This window comes from Carcharodon carcharias, chromosome 7 (assembly GCF_017639515.1).
Source record: "Carcharodon carcharias isolate sCarCar2 chromosome 7, sCarCar2.pri, whole genome shotgun sequence".
Lineage (NCBI taxonomy): Eukaryota > Metazoa > Chordata > Chondrichthyes > Lamniformes > Lamnidae > Carcharodon > Carcharodon carcharias.
In genome coordinates this window covers 45,980,022-45,993,845 of record NC_054473.1, presented here as the reverse complement: position 1 = coordinate 45,993,845, position 13,824 = coordinate 45,980,022, and the positions used below count along the sequence as shown (strand labels likewise).

The following is a 13,824-nucleotide window of genomic DNA, read 5'->3' as shown; positions in this document are numbered from 1 at the left end:
CACAAACATAACAGTGAGCATTGATGTAGAAGGGACAGTAGCAAAGCTGGAAATGGAAGGCAGAAAATTAGTAAGCGAATGTAGAAAGCAGAGGAAACAAAAACTAGAAATGGACAACAAAGCAGTTTGGCGGGTATTTGGCAGAAGCATATACTTCAATGCAAGAATTCTGGTAAATAAGCCAGATGAGCTGAGGACATTGATCGATACTTGGATTTATGATATCATAGCTATTACTGAAACATGACCTAAAGAAGGGAAGGAATGGCAGCTCAACATCCCAGCTTACAGGATTTTTGGACAAGATAGAGAAGAGTATTAAAAATTAAAAGTTTTAATGACCATAATTCAATTAGATTTAGCACATCTATGAAAAAGAAGATAAATAGGCCAGGAGTAAAAGTTCTCAATTAGAGAAAGGCCAATTTTACTAAGCTCAGATGTGATTTAGCAAACGCTGACTGGAAACAGCTATTTGAAGGTAAATCAGTGTCAGAACAGTGGGAGGCATACAAAGAGGAGCTAGTGAAGGTTCAGAAAGGGTGGGACTCCCAAATCTAGACCCCCAAATCTAGACCCCCCAACCTGGATGCCAAGGAGCACACACAATAGGATAAGGGAAAAAGGGAAAGTTTATGTCAGATACTGAAAGCTCAATACTGCAGAAAGCCTTGAGTATGTAAAGTGCAGGGGTGAAATTAAAGAGGAATTAGGAAAGCAAAGAGAGGGCATGAAAAAATATTGACAAGTAAAATCAACGAAAATCCAAAGATGTTTCCGAAATACACAAAGAGCAAATGATTACTAAGGAAAGAATAGGGCCTGGTAGCGAGTCAAAAGGTAACTTGTATGAGGGATGCTAATGAATATTTTGTACCTGGTTTCACAAAAGAGGGGAGATGGAGACATTATAGTTAAGGAGGAGAAGTGGGAAATATTGGGGGTGTGAGGAGCATAGTGAAAGAAGAAATATTAAGTGATTTAGAAACTTTGAAGGTAGATAAATCACCAGGCCCAGATGAAGGGTAGGTCATGTTGGACTAATCCAGTTGAGTCCTTTGAGGAGATCACTAGCATGGTGGATTGTGAAATGGTATGGATGTTGTCTAGATGGACTTCCAGAAACGTTTTTGATAAGGCTTCACAATGGAGTTGGTATTCCCCAGCATTTATGGCAGGTATATTAGTATTAACAAAATTAGCTCAATAAAAGCAGTGGATGGTAAAACCAAAAGGTTTTGAATAAAAGCAGTATCATTAACCAGTTGGTTTCTAGCTACCTTGTTCACATAGGAGTCATCAACCTCCAGGGCTGTTACAAGAAGCAAAGGAGAAAATAGTGAAGGCTCTGGCCATTTTCCAATCCACTATCTATCTCTACAGGTGCATTGCAGGAGAACTGCTAATGTTGTACCATTGTTTAAAAAATGGAGGAAGAGATAAATGGAGGTATTACAGGCCAGTCAGTCTAACCTCCGTGGTGGCCAAATTAGGAACATAGGATCATAGAACTTAGGAGTAGGCCAAAAACAAAAATACCTGGAAAAACTCGGCAGGTCTGACAGCATCTGCGGAGAGGGATTCAGTTAACGTTTCGAGTCCGAATGACCCTTCATCAGAACTAAAGAAAAATAGAAAAGAGGTGAAATATAAGCTGGTTTAAGGAGTGGTTGGGACAGGTGGAGCTGGATAGAGGGCCAGTGATAGGTGGAGATAGCCAAAAGATGTCATAGACAAAAGGACAAAGAGGTGTTGACGGTGGTGATATTAGCTAAGAAATGTGCTAATGGTGACATTAAGGGTAGAAAGCAGGACGAGCAAGGGACAGATAGCCCTAGTGGGGTGGGGTGGGGGAGGATTGAAATAGGCTAAAAGGTAGAGATACAACAATGGATGGAAATATATTTAAAAATAATGGAAATAGGTGGGAAAATTAAAAATTATATAAATTATTGGAAAAAGGGGGGTCGGAAAGGGGGTGGGGATGGAGAAGACAGTTCATGATCTAAAGTTTTTGAACTCGATATTCAGTCCGGAAGGCTGTAAAGTGCCTAGTTGGAAGATGAAGTGCTGTTCCTCCAGTTTGTGTTGAGCTTCACTGGAACATTGCAGCAGGCCAAGGATGGACAGACATGTGGGCATGAGACCACCCTGCTCTTATTGAATATTGGACTGAATATTGAGTTCAACAACTTTAGATCATGAACTCTCCCCTCCATCCCCACCCCCTTTCCGATCCCCCCTTTTCCAATAATTTATATATTTTCTTTTCCCACCCAGTTGTGTGCAGGAGGAAATCTAATTTTTTTCCTCTATTTAAAATGGGGAACCTGACCTCAGCAGGGGTAGATGTGTGTTTTGCACACTAGGCATACCTGTCACAAAAAAAGCCAGAGAAAAATGCCACAGGGTCAGGAATGAGGAGGAAAATTGAATTTCCTACAAAAAAACCTAAGTGTGGCCATTCGCGCACCCAAAAAAGTGCCTTCACACCCAGGTGAAAATTCAACCCCATGTCTCTCATATACCAACCAATTATCAACTAATGCCACACTTGCAACACCTTGGGTTCTCACCTCTGCAAATATAGTCCCCATACTTACGTTTATTATAACTTAGAGAAAATGGTGCTTTCCATTTTCTACTTCCATTTAAGTCAATTACAAAGGCACTGCTTAAGTGCAATGCCTATTTTGGGCAATTCAAAAAGCTTTTCACACCTCATTAAAATGCAATTGCCTTAATTATTTAATCCACTACTTAATCATTTTAAAAGCTTCAATGATTTCAGGCCAATTGAAGTGTTTCTCAAATGTCTAAGTTTGCACTGTTAAGAATTCATCTGAAGAGTTGAGTGCATCAATACTGCAATGCTGCTGTTTCTATCAGAAGTCTAGTGAAATAGACGGGATCACACAAATATGCCAGCCATAACTCAGGCTGCAAGATTTTTGTCTTTAAAAGTACTGTGTCCCTCTCCTCTTTAGGATGTTGATGATTCCTATGTGAACAAGGTAGCTAGAAACCAAACTGGTTAATGATACTGCTTTTATTCAAAACCTTTTGGTTTTACCATCCACTGCTTTTATTGAGCTAATTTTGTTAATACTAATATACCTGCCATAAATGCTGGGGAATACCAACTCCATTGTGAAGCCTTATCAAAAACGTTTCTGGAAGTCCATCTAGACAACATCCATAACCATTTCACAATCCACCATGCTAGTGATCTCCTCAAAAGACTCAACTGGATTAGTCCAACATGACCTACCCTTCATAAATTGATGCTACTGTCTTTGATCAACTGATATTTGTCCAAGTGATCAGTCATTCTGTTTCTGATGATCGATTCTAGTAATCTTCTCATAATTGACACTAAACAATCAGGTCCATAATTTTCCAGCCTCCCTCTTAAAATGCAAAGCGCACTCCATTACTTATTAACCCACAGGCATAGTTCCTGAGTCTAGGGAGCTTTGAAAACTTATGACTAATGCACCTGCTAGTTCCTACATTACATAAGAACACAAGAACTAGGAGTAGGCAATTCAGCCCCTCGAGCCTGCCCCACCATTCAATACGATCATGGCTGATCTCATTTCGGCCTCAACTCCAATTTCCCGCCCTCTCCCCATAACCTTTCAACCCATTACTAGTTAAAAATCTATCTCCTCCTTAAATTTATTCAGCGTCCCAGCATCCACTGCACTCTGAGGGAGTGAATTCCACAGATTCATGACCCTTTGAGAAAAGTAATTCCTCCTCATCTCTGATTTAAATCTACCACCCCTTAGCCTAAAACTATGGCCTTCCATTCTAGAATGCCCCACATGGGGAAACATCTGCTCCACGTCTATTTTGTTTATCCCCTTTGGCATCTTATATACCTTAATTAGATCTCCTCTCATCCTTCCAAACTCACCTATTTCTTTTCATATCTATTTGTGGAAACTATCAGTTCCTGGAGATTTGTCTCTCTTCAGTCTCATTGTTTTCTCTATTACTATTTTTTAAAACTTACATTAAATCCATTAAGTCCCCCACTCATCTTATTTTAGGTCCCCTTGTATCTCTGGTATTTTGTCCTCCTCCTTCATATGTGAATGTGTAGAGTTCACACGCCCAAATTTGGTGGATTGGCGCACTAACTAGTGAACTACTAATAAAGAATATTTTCCAATAATTGAAAAAAATTCCAAACTTGGATACCCAATTAGCCACCTGTGGTTAGTGGCTAATTTACTAAGCAACCCTGGTAGAGCTTAGTCAAGACTGCCAAGTGGGAAAGTATCTTGGTAAGTAGATGTTTTTGGCTTTTATGTCCTTTTCAGCAGAAAATGGATATTAACTCTGGGGATAGATCATTTTTCAATTTTTACCACAAGGTATCAACATCAGACAATTCCAAGTCTGATATTACATCAGTTACATTGTTTTTACAGGACAGAAGCAGGCCATTCAGTCCAATCAATCCATTCCGTTGTTTATGCTCCACTCAAGTCTCCTCCTATCTTTTCTCATCAAAATCTACCATAATAATGCTCTATTCCCATTTCCCTCATATGCTTGTCTAGCTTCTCCTTAAATGCATCTATAATTTTTGCTTCAACCTCTCCCTGTGGTAGCAATTTCCACATTCTTACCACCCTTTAGTTAAAGAAGTTTCTTCTGAATTCCCTATTGGATTTCTTGGTGACTCTTATATTGATGGTCTCTAGTTATGCTCTTCCCCACAAAAGGAAATATTCTCTCTATACCCACATATCAAAACTGTTCTGAAATTTTAAAGGTCTCTATTAGTTCACCCAACACCAATTAGCCAATCTTTCCCCTTAGTTAAATTTCTCCTTTCCTGACATCATCCTGCTCCATAGCCTCTCTAGTACGATCGGATCCTTCCTGTAATGCTGTGACTAAAACTGTGTGCAGTACCCTTGCCACAGCCTACCTTGCTCTTACATTCTCTCAGCTAATAAAGGAAAGCATCCCATATGCCTTCTCAATCATGTTATCTAACTGTCCTGCTACCTTCAGAGATCTGCAGACATACAATTCAAGGTCCTTCCATTCCTCTACACTTTTCAGAAACCTACCAGTTATCGTGCATTCCCTTGATATAAAATATCCTATCAGCCTGTGTGTTTTTTATTCTTTCGTGGGATGTGGGCGTCGCTGGCTAAGGCAGCATTTATTGCCTGTGTTGTCATCGCTTCTACTGTGATTTAAATGCCTCTGGCTGATTAAAAGAAATTGGTTTTGTCAGTTGAAAAAAATCTACACTTAAAACAAATCTAACCACCTGCTCCCTTTCATTGAATGACAGGCGCTCTGCTTTGAAATTAAAATGAGCCCCTGATCTTCTTTCCTTCCCGGAGAATCATTAATTGTTTGGACAGCTGTGGCCATTATCGATGCTTGACTGAATTACAAGTGCTAATGGGTTTCAGCAGAGTAGGTGTTCCATTCATCCATGAATGAATGGCAGTTTCAAACAGCTGTAATAACAGATTGCACCTTTTGTGTATTTGGATTGTTGACACAAATTAATAGGATTACAAATATTGCAAGGGTTTTTTTTCACATGGCAGAATGCAATTTTTTTTCTCAGAATCAATGATATGGAGGCTTTTATGAGAAGTTTATTTTTTCCCCCAAGGAATGTATTTTCCATTGATATTGCATGGAATTGGAAGGTAGTGCTTGCTGGGTGAGTGGTAGTGGAGGATTCATGGGGACATAGTGGTGGCATGGGTGATCTGAGGGGGAACATTATCTGGCGTGAGGGTGGATGGGGGTGAGAGAGGTGAGGTGTAAGTTTTAGGGGGGCTTTAAATGGCGTTGGAAGCTGGGAAACTGTGTTGGAGAACCAAGGCAGGCCTTCTAACCGGCCTGCCTCCACACCCACACTCCTAAAGTTCTCCAATCCAGCTCGCAAATGCACTGTGAACCTAACCCTGGTATGAAAAGACAAAAATGGCATGTGAAGTCGCACATGGGCCCAGTGTGCGGTTTCTGAACCACGGGTGTGCACAGGTCAGATTTTCCCAAGCCCAGGGGAAAATTCAGCCCATGGTGTAGTGATTAAAGAGTTAGTTCTCTGGTGGGATGTGACAAGTGGGATCTGTGCCCAGGGACCTGTACTCAGCTTTTCATTATATATGTGTGGTAGAAGGAATAGAGAGTTATACATCCAAGTTTGCAGACGACACTAAGTTAGGAGGTGCACTGAGTTGTGTGGATGGGAGGAGGAAGTCATACACAGACTAATTGAATGGGCAGATCTATGGTAGCTGGAATGCAAAAGTAGGGAAGTGTAAGGCCATCCACTTCGAATGTGAAAAAGACATCTAAATATTTTAACAGTGTAGACTGGAAGTTCCAGAGGAAATGTAAGTGTCTTGTACAAAGATCATTTAAAAGTCCATGCACAGCACACTAGGTAAACAAAAATGTTAATGGAATATCGGCTTTTATCTCGAGGGGATTGGAATGTAAAAGTGAGGAAATCATCCTTCAGTTATGCAGAGGCTTACACACTCCACATTTGGAATACTGTGCTCAATTTTGGACACTGAATCTGAGAATAGATAAATTGCTCTTGGTAGCTGTATACACAGATTCACCAAAATGTAACCATAATGACGTAAGGTGTTAAATTATGAGGACAGGTTGCATGAATTTAGCTGCATTCCTTTGGAGCAATGTGAACTGATGCAATTCAGATATTTAAAACCTTCAAATATACATGTTGAAAAAACACTTTGAAGCACAGTTTTTGAAATGATTATGTTTCTAAAATCCCAGTAGTTGTTAAAGCCATTTTAAATACTTTCCATCTCCCCCTCGAGAGGCACAGCTGGATAATGTCATCACAATAGGTCACAGGTCAAATTTGGGTCAATCTGCAAATCGATGGTGAAGACAGGGAAAGTACATTCTGATATGATTTATCAACTTCAAAAGGTTAATTTTCAGAGTGGAAAGACACTTGTGTCGTTATTTTGAAATAGTGGGTTCCTCAGTGGTTGATACTGCAGGGTCTATAATTTTTTGATTAATGTGTTAGGTTGTTTATCTGCCGACAAGAAAGTGCAGCAGTCTAAAGTAACCAGCAGCATTACAAATAACTCAGTACAAAAGAATGCCACACCTGTGATTGCTTGACTGTGCAATCAGTGAGAGATTGAGCAGGAGACACATGTTTCCTGCAGAAAATGAGGGAGAAACAGAAGGGCCTGTATATTGAGGTCTGTTTAATAGATTTGGTACCATCAAGTTTTCAACCAGTTCTCTCTAGTATGAACCTGCATGGCAAGAGGAAATTCAGACAGGGTGAAGTAGGATTTCTTTATATGATGTCACTGTTGAAATATTTCCAATTGCTTTGGGAGTGATTGTTATTGCAGTGCTGCATTACTCAAGCATGAAGGAGAAACTGAAAACATTACGCTATATTTACAGTGATGAACTATGGGGATATTAACACTCCAGTTTTAAAAAAATCAAAATGTTTAGTTCCAATTATTTAGCTGAGACAGGCAAACACCCTACCTCAGGGGAAAAGTACAAGAAAACACAAGGCAAGACTGGGATTTGAGCTCTGCTCTAATGCTTTAGTTAAGAATGATATCAGAAATAACAACTTGCATTTATATTGCATCTTAGCATTAATGTCACTGATGACTTTGAATCCTTAGTTATATAAAAGGAATTGTATACCTGATCCACCTGAGGAAAAGGATGGCCCAGTGAGGAAGTTAGTTAATCAATTTTTGGTGGTGGTGATCAGTTTGGGGCTCTCTGTCCTTTTCAAATGCAATTTCATCCACATTATGCCCTGAATTGAAAAAAACTGCAGAAGAATAAGTATGCTGTCAAAATTGCAGTTATTGACAGAATATATTAGCCTGTGGAGAAGACCTAATGATGATTCCAGAGGCCTAAAGCATTGCAGGTTTGAATGAAAAGGCCCAGTGGATTATCAGTATGATTTGCTTAGAGAGAATGCCACCAAAAATAGATTTAAAGCAAAACTTTTTGTATAGCAGTATTGCTGTAGCACTTTCCTGCCCCTTCAACCTGATTGGTATTTAAGATTTTGATGTTTATGCCTAGTTATTTATTCTTCTTGTTTGTCTTTTCCAGATAAATAAGCAGCAACTGCAGACAGTTAAAGATCGCTTCCAGACTTTCCTGAATGGAGAAACACAGATAGTGGCAGATGAGGCCTTTATCAATGCTGTGCAAAGCTATTTTGAGGTAAGATAATTTTTCTTGTAATATTTTGAATGTAAGTTAATTGCTCAAATCCTACGATATGAGAAGAGTCCTCTGACTCAACTTACATTGCTGATGCACATCAGAACCCTGAGGAAGTCTTGATGTGCGCACATTCGCGATGCTTACGTGGAAAACCTACCCTGCCTGGATTGCCCATGATTCCAACTGCAGTGGGATCAGATGGCCAGAACCATGGAGACTTGGGCTGTTTGCGCTATACTTACCCTGCTTTTCACGCAGATTTACTTAGAGCTTTTCATAGCAGGAATAAAACCAGTGAAACTCTAAGTAAATTAGCTGGAGTGTCAAAGCACTCCAGCACCCATCCTGGCAATTTTAACCCCCACTCCCAACACTGTTCAGTCCACACCACTTGCCCCAGCAATGCTCACCTACCTCCCAACAATGTGGCTGCTCCCCCCATCCCCCTGAGGTCACAGGATACTTGGACTGTAAATGGAAAGATGAAGGAACGATTGTGCTTTAAACACTGCTTCAGCCTCAGCATGCTGAACTTTCAAAGGGCCAGTGAACAAGTGCTTAACTGGGTACTCGTTTGAGAAAGTGTTGCCCAGATCGCCTGCAAAATCACTGTGGATTAGGTCATCTTACATGTGGCGGTATAGTAAGAGGGATCCCCACTACCTGTCCATCAATGCATTTGGTACTGTGGAGACAAGGAAGAGGGGCAATAATGTCACAAAGAGCCAGGAAACTGAATGCAGTGTGTGGTCAGCTGACCCAGCCATCCATGTGTGCTTTGCACATCCCTCCTGACAATGTTGACCCCCCCCCCCCCCCCCCCCCCCCGGCTGTTCTAGCAGTGTTTACCCTCCTTCCTGGCAACGTACAACCCCTGCACCCCTGAACAATGTTTACCTCCCCCGCACCCCTTACATTGCTCACATACTCCAGACCTGGACAGTGCTCACCCCCTCCCACACCCCCTCTCCCAGCTCACCTCCCGGAATCCCTGGCTCCTGTCCAGCTGATGTTGGAAGAGGCAGCATTGTCAGGGTGGTTGAGGATTTTTGTGGAGTGATGGGGTGAACACTTTCGGGTTGAGAGAGCTGGTGAATATTGTTGGTGGGGGGATGAACATTATCTGAGGTTGAGCGAGGGGTGCATAAACATTGCCAGGGATGAGAAAGGGAGATTAAGCACTGAGGTTGTGAGAAGGGGGTGAACATTTTCGGGAGTTGAGGGAGGGGGTGAACACTGTCGAGGATGAGAGGGGAGTGAACACTGTGTCGGGGCTGAGGGAAGGAGGGTAAATATTATTGGGGATGAGGGAGGGGGGGAACCTTATCAGGGAGTTGAGGGTGGGGAGACGAACACTGTCAGGGATGAGAGAGGGAGTGAACATTGTCAGGGGGTGGGGCAGTTAGCACTGTCAGTGTAGTGTGGGGTTGCCGTCTCCATTTTAAAACATTGTAAATCAATGAACCAAAGACAGACCTTAAGGCTATGCTGAAATTATGTCTGACAGTTTGCCTCCCAACTGTGTTCATCCCTGCATCCCTGCTGGAGCTGGCATCAGAAGATGTGAAGGCTCCAGTATAAAATGGTAAGTGGGCAGTTTAAGTCTCAGTCAGTGTTGGATACACCCTCACCAACACTGACTGGAAGATCTGGGCCTATGTTTCTTTCAGCTCAGTTATTGCTCACTGATTTTAAAAAGCAATAATTAGACATTGCTTAATGCCATAATTTGGACATTTATCTAGGAAGTATAAATTTTATCCTCCAGATTTGAACACCCTTGAGAGATATCGCTCACTTATTGTTGTTTTATTAAAACATCACTGATACAATAGGGAACATATAGTAAAATCTTCATTATCCAGCATGTGTGGGGAATGGGTGATATCGATTAATCAAAAATGCCATTTAACAAAGAGTTCCATTTACTAATGGAATATAGCACAATGCTTGTTTCAGGAACTAAAATACAAGTACTCAGGAAGTAAAGAACAGTATTATTTTTACTTCTAATCTTCAGTACATTAAAACATAAAGTATAAAATAATACAGTATACAGATGGGTTACGGATAATTTCAGAATTGTTTCTGGTTAGTAAAGTGATGATTCGTATTAGGGGAACTTCAGAGAGCCCAGTTAGAGAATTCTGGTTGGTAGAGTGTTGGACAGCAAAGTTTACTGTATGTCCTTTTTAATGTTGTGATGTTCACTATTGCATCACATGCCAGAAGGCCACAATAAGGAGAATTTAAATGTACCAATGAAATCAGCCTGCCTCTTTATTGAATTCAGCAGTCACATAGATTTTAAAGCAAAGTATTTAAATAATGAATTGCCATCAGTGAATAAGTGTTTCTGTTATGTATATTTACTCAGTCTTTAATTAAGGAAAAGGAATGTTCTCCAAAGCAGGCTGATGGACCTGGCAGGGATAAATGCACAGGCAGCGAGTCAAACAATAAAACTCACCAAAACGGCCAACGACCTAATGACAACTTCAGGTCCATTTCTGCCACTAATTGTTCCAGACTCTTTAGTTTATCCTCACAAATTATTCACATTGCTGTTTCACGCGCTCTCTCTCTCTCTGTTCTCCCTGTATCTTCCATCCCTTTGTCAGTTACTTTCTCTCATTTTGTCTGGAACATTCACTCTGCAATAACATTCTCAAGGCTCCATTTCCCATTCAATCTATCCTAACATCCTGCGCCTGCATTCTGTTCACCAACTATATGTTTAATGATTCTAATCTCACTGTTAATTTGTTCAATATCTGTGGATAGGCCAAACATACATTTCTTTTATAGTTAGGAATTAATTTTACTTTAAAAAGTTATTTATTTGATTGAGGAATGCATTGTGTATATACAGTATTTCAACTTAAAATGTTGTCTTCTCTGACAATGAATGTCCAGAAGAACCCAACTCCAGTTTATACATTAGTTCTTAGGGGACAATCTGATTTGCTTACCATTGTTCCGCTTGAAGTTGCACTTTTCAGCAACGTGACTATGAAGTTAAGTGAGGAATTACTGGTTAAGGGTGCCATTAACAATTCTGTTACATTACAATTACTGAGCTCTGATTATCCACCTACTTTAAATGTGCAATTTAACTATATCAAGGTAGAAACCTATTATTAGTATCTTCATTGTCAGAAATTTCTAATTGCACTTTTAACTCTTGTTGTCATTCTCTCCTTTTCTCTCTGAATGCCTCTTACATAATTTCTTTAATTGATATTTCTATATCTCTGTTTGTCTGTCTCTTGTTCTTGTACTCTGTCTTTGAGTCTTTGCTAAATTACCTTTTTGTTCCTCAAACTTTTTTTATTTATCTCTTTCCTCTCTATATATCTCTCCTGTGTTTCTCATCATACACTTTTCTCTCGCAGAGCTCTGGAATCTAAGGATTCAGCCCTATAATATTGTAGAAGTGATCTTGTCTTGACCTGGCTCTGTGGGCCACAGTGCTTGTTTTGTTGAGCTTGCTGATGTACTTCAGCCTCAGGTACAAACCTGTAGTTCCAACCTCCAGAGATTTTGCTTTAACCCCTTATTTTTCCTTAGGAGGGAATGAACAGAAAGGCTGGAGCCAGGATAAGCAATTGAGGAGGCAGGCCTTACCGAAGCAGGGTCAAGAGGGTGTAAAAGGGGAGAGTGGTCTGCTTGGGTCTGAGAGCTGAGTGAGTGGGCAAATGCATGGCAGATGCAGTATAATGTGGATAAATGTGAGGTTATCCACTTTGGTAGCAAAAACAGGAAGGCAGATTATTATCTGAAAGGCTACAAATTGAGAGAGGGGAATGTGCAATGACAGCTGGGTGTCCTCGTACACCAGTCGCTGAAGGTAAGCATACAGGTGCAGCAGGCGGTAAAGAAGGCAAATGGTATGTTGGCCTTCATAGCGAGAGGATTCGGGTACAGGAGCAGGAATGTCTTGCTACAATTATGCAGGGCCTTGGTGAGACCACACCTGGAATATTGTGTGCAGTTTTGGTCTCCTTTTCTGAGGAAGGATGTTCTTGCTATAGAGGGAGTGCGGCAAAGGTTTACCTGACTAATTCCTGGGACGGCGGGACTAACATATGAAGAGAGATTGAGCCGGTTAGGATTATATTCGCTAGAGTTCAGAAGAATGAGGAGGGGAATCTCATGGAAACCTATATAATTCAAACAGGACTAGACAGGGTAGATGCAGGAAGGATGTTCCTGATGGTGGGGGAGTCCAGAACCAGGGTCACAGTCTGAGGATACAGGAGAGACCATTTAGAACTGAGATGAGGAGAAATTTCTTCAGCCAGAGAGTGGTGAACCTGTGGAATTCACTACCACAGGAAGTAGTTGAGGCCAAAACATTATATGTTTTCAAGAAGGAGTTAGATATAACTCTTGGGGTGAAAGGGATCAAAGGATATGGGGAGAAAGCAGGAACAGGCTATTGAGTTGGATGATCAGCCATGATCATAATGAATGGCGGAGCAGGCTCGAAGGGCCGAATGGCCTACTCCTATTTTCTATGTTTCTATGAGAGGGACGAGTTGGGAACTCAGTGAGTGGGAGTAAACTAGAGAGCTGAAACTTGATTGGTTCCTGGAAAGAGGAAGATGCTGGAGCCATTTTGGTTCTAAAATATGGTACCAATGTATGAAGCTGAGAAATGGCACATGTGCAGCGTCCCTACTTGCATGAAGTCAAGTTCCAATGCAAGTATCATTAGAAAAATGACAGTTGCTTTGTTTTTTAATGTGACTGATTCCTCAAAGCTCCAGCATTTTATAAAATAGACCTCATGAAAATATTTTTCTGTGATGTTTGTAATGAAATAGTCTTTTGGTGGTACAGAACTGGCGTATTGCTGAAAAAAGAGACATGCTGAAGCTTTTCGTTTTGCGCTCATCAGGATACTTCGCAAGAATGCTAATATAAGGGGAAAACAAACTGACTTGTTCCTCAGGGCAGTACCTTGACCAATCAGGGTCAAGCTGCCTGGTTTAAATGTCAAACAATACTCGGCAGTTAATTGTCAGTCACCACCACTAGTGCATTCTCCATGGCAACGCCTCTCCCAATAAGAGTCCACTTGCCAACCAATCAGCACTCTCTTCTCATACAGTATAAGTTGCTGTTTTCTCCTTATATTGGTATTCTTGCGAAGTGCCCTGTTGAGTGCAAGACAAAAATCTTCAACATGTCTCTTTTTTTTCCAGCGATATTTGTAATGGACCTTTAATCTATATTCATATTAAAGTCCTCACTTTGCTTGCAGCTCCCAGCCCTGTCCTGCCTGCTCACTCCAATGGTTGCAGGAAAGTGCAGCATTGAGAGTTGGCAGTGATGAAATCCTGTGCTAGGACAGTGAAAGTCCAGCATTGGGTGAAGGTTGGGAATGACCTATGGTTGAGGGATAGGATGTAGAGCTGAGGAGTGGCAGAAATCAGGCTGAGAGCTAGGGAACAAGATCTGGAGCTTTTCAGAGTATAAGGGAGCTGGAACATAGAGCTGCAGAAGTCGGGGTTGTAACAAGTGGAGAACGATAAGACCGGGTCTCCATAGAGTGTG

General features: G+C 41.1%; 1 protein-coding gene across 2 annotated transcripts in view; it reads left to right on the top strand.

Moving 5' to 3' along the window:
* Window positions 1–13,824, top strand: part of cadpsa (Ca2+-dependent activator protein for secretion a) — a 563,574-nt gene that overhangs the window by 65,896 nt on the left and 483,854 nt on the right. For both annotated transcript variants that reach the window (XM_041192084.1, XM_041192085.1), the window contains exon 2: window positions 8,146–8,259. In XM_041192084.1, coding sequence (XP_041048018.1) covers window positions 8,146–8,259 — 114 coding nt within the window. The remainder of the gene's footprint in view (window positions 1–8,145; window positions 8,260–13,824) is intronic.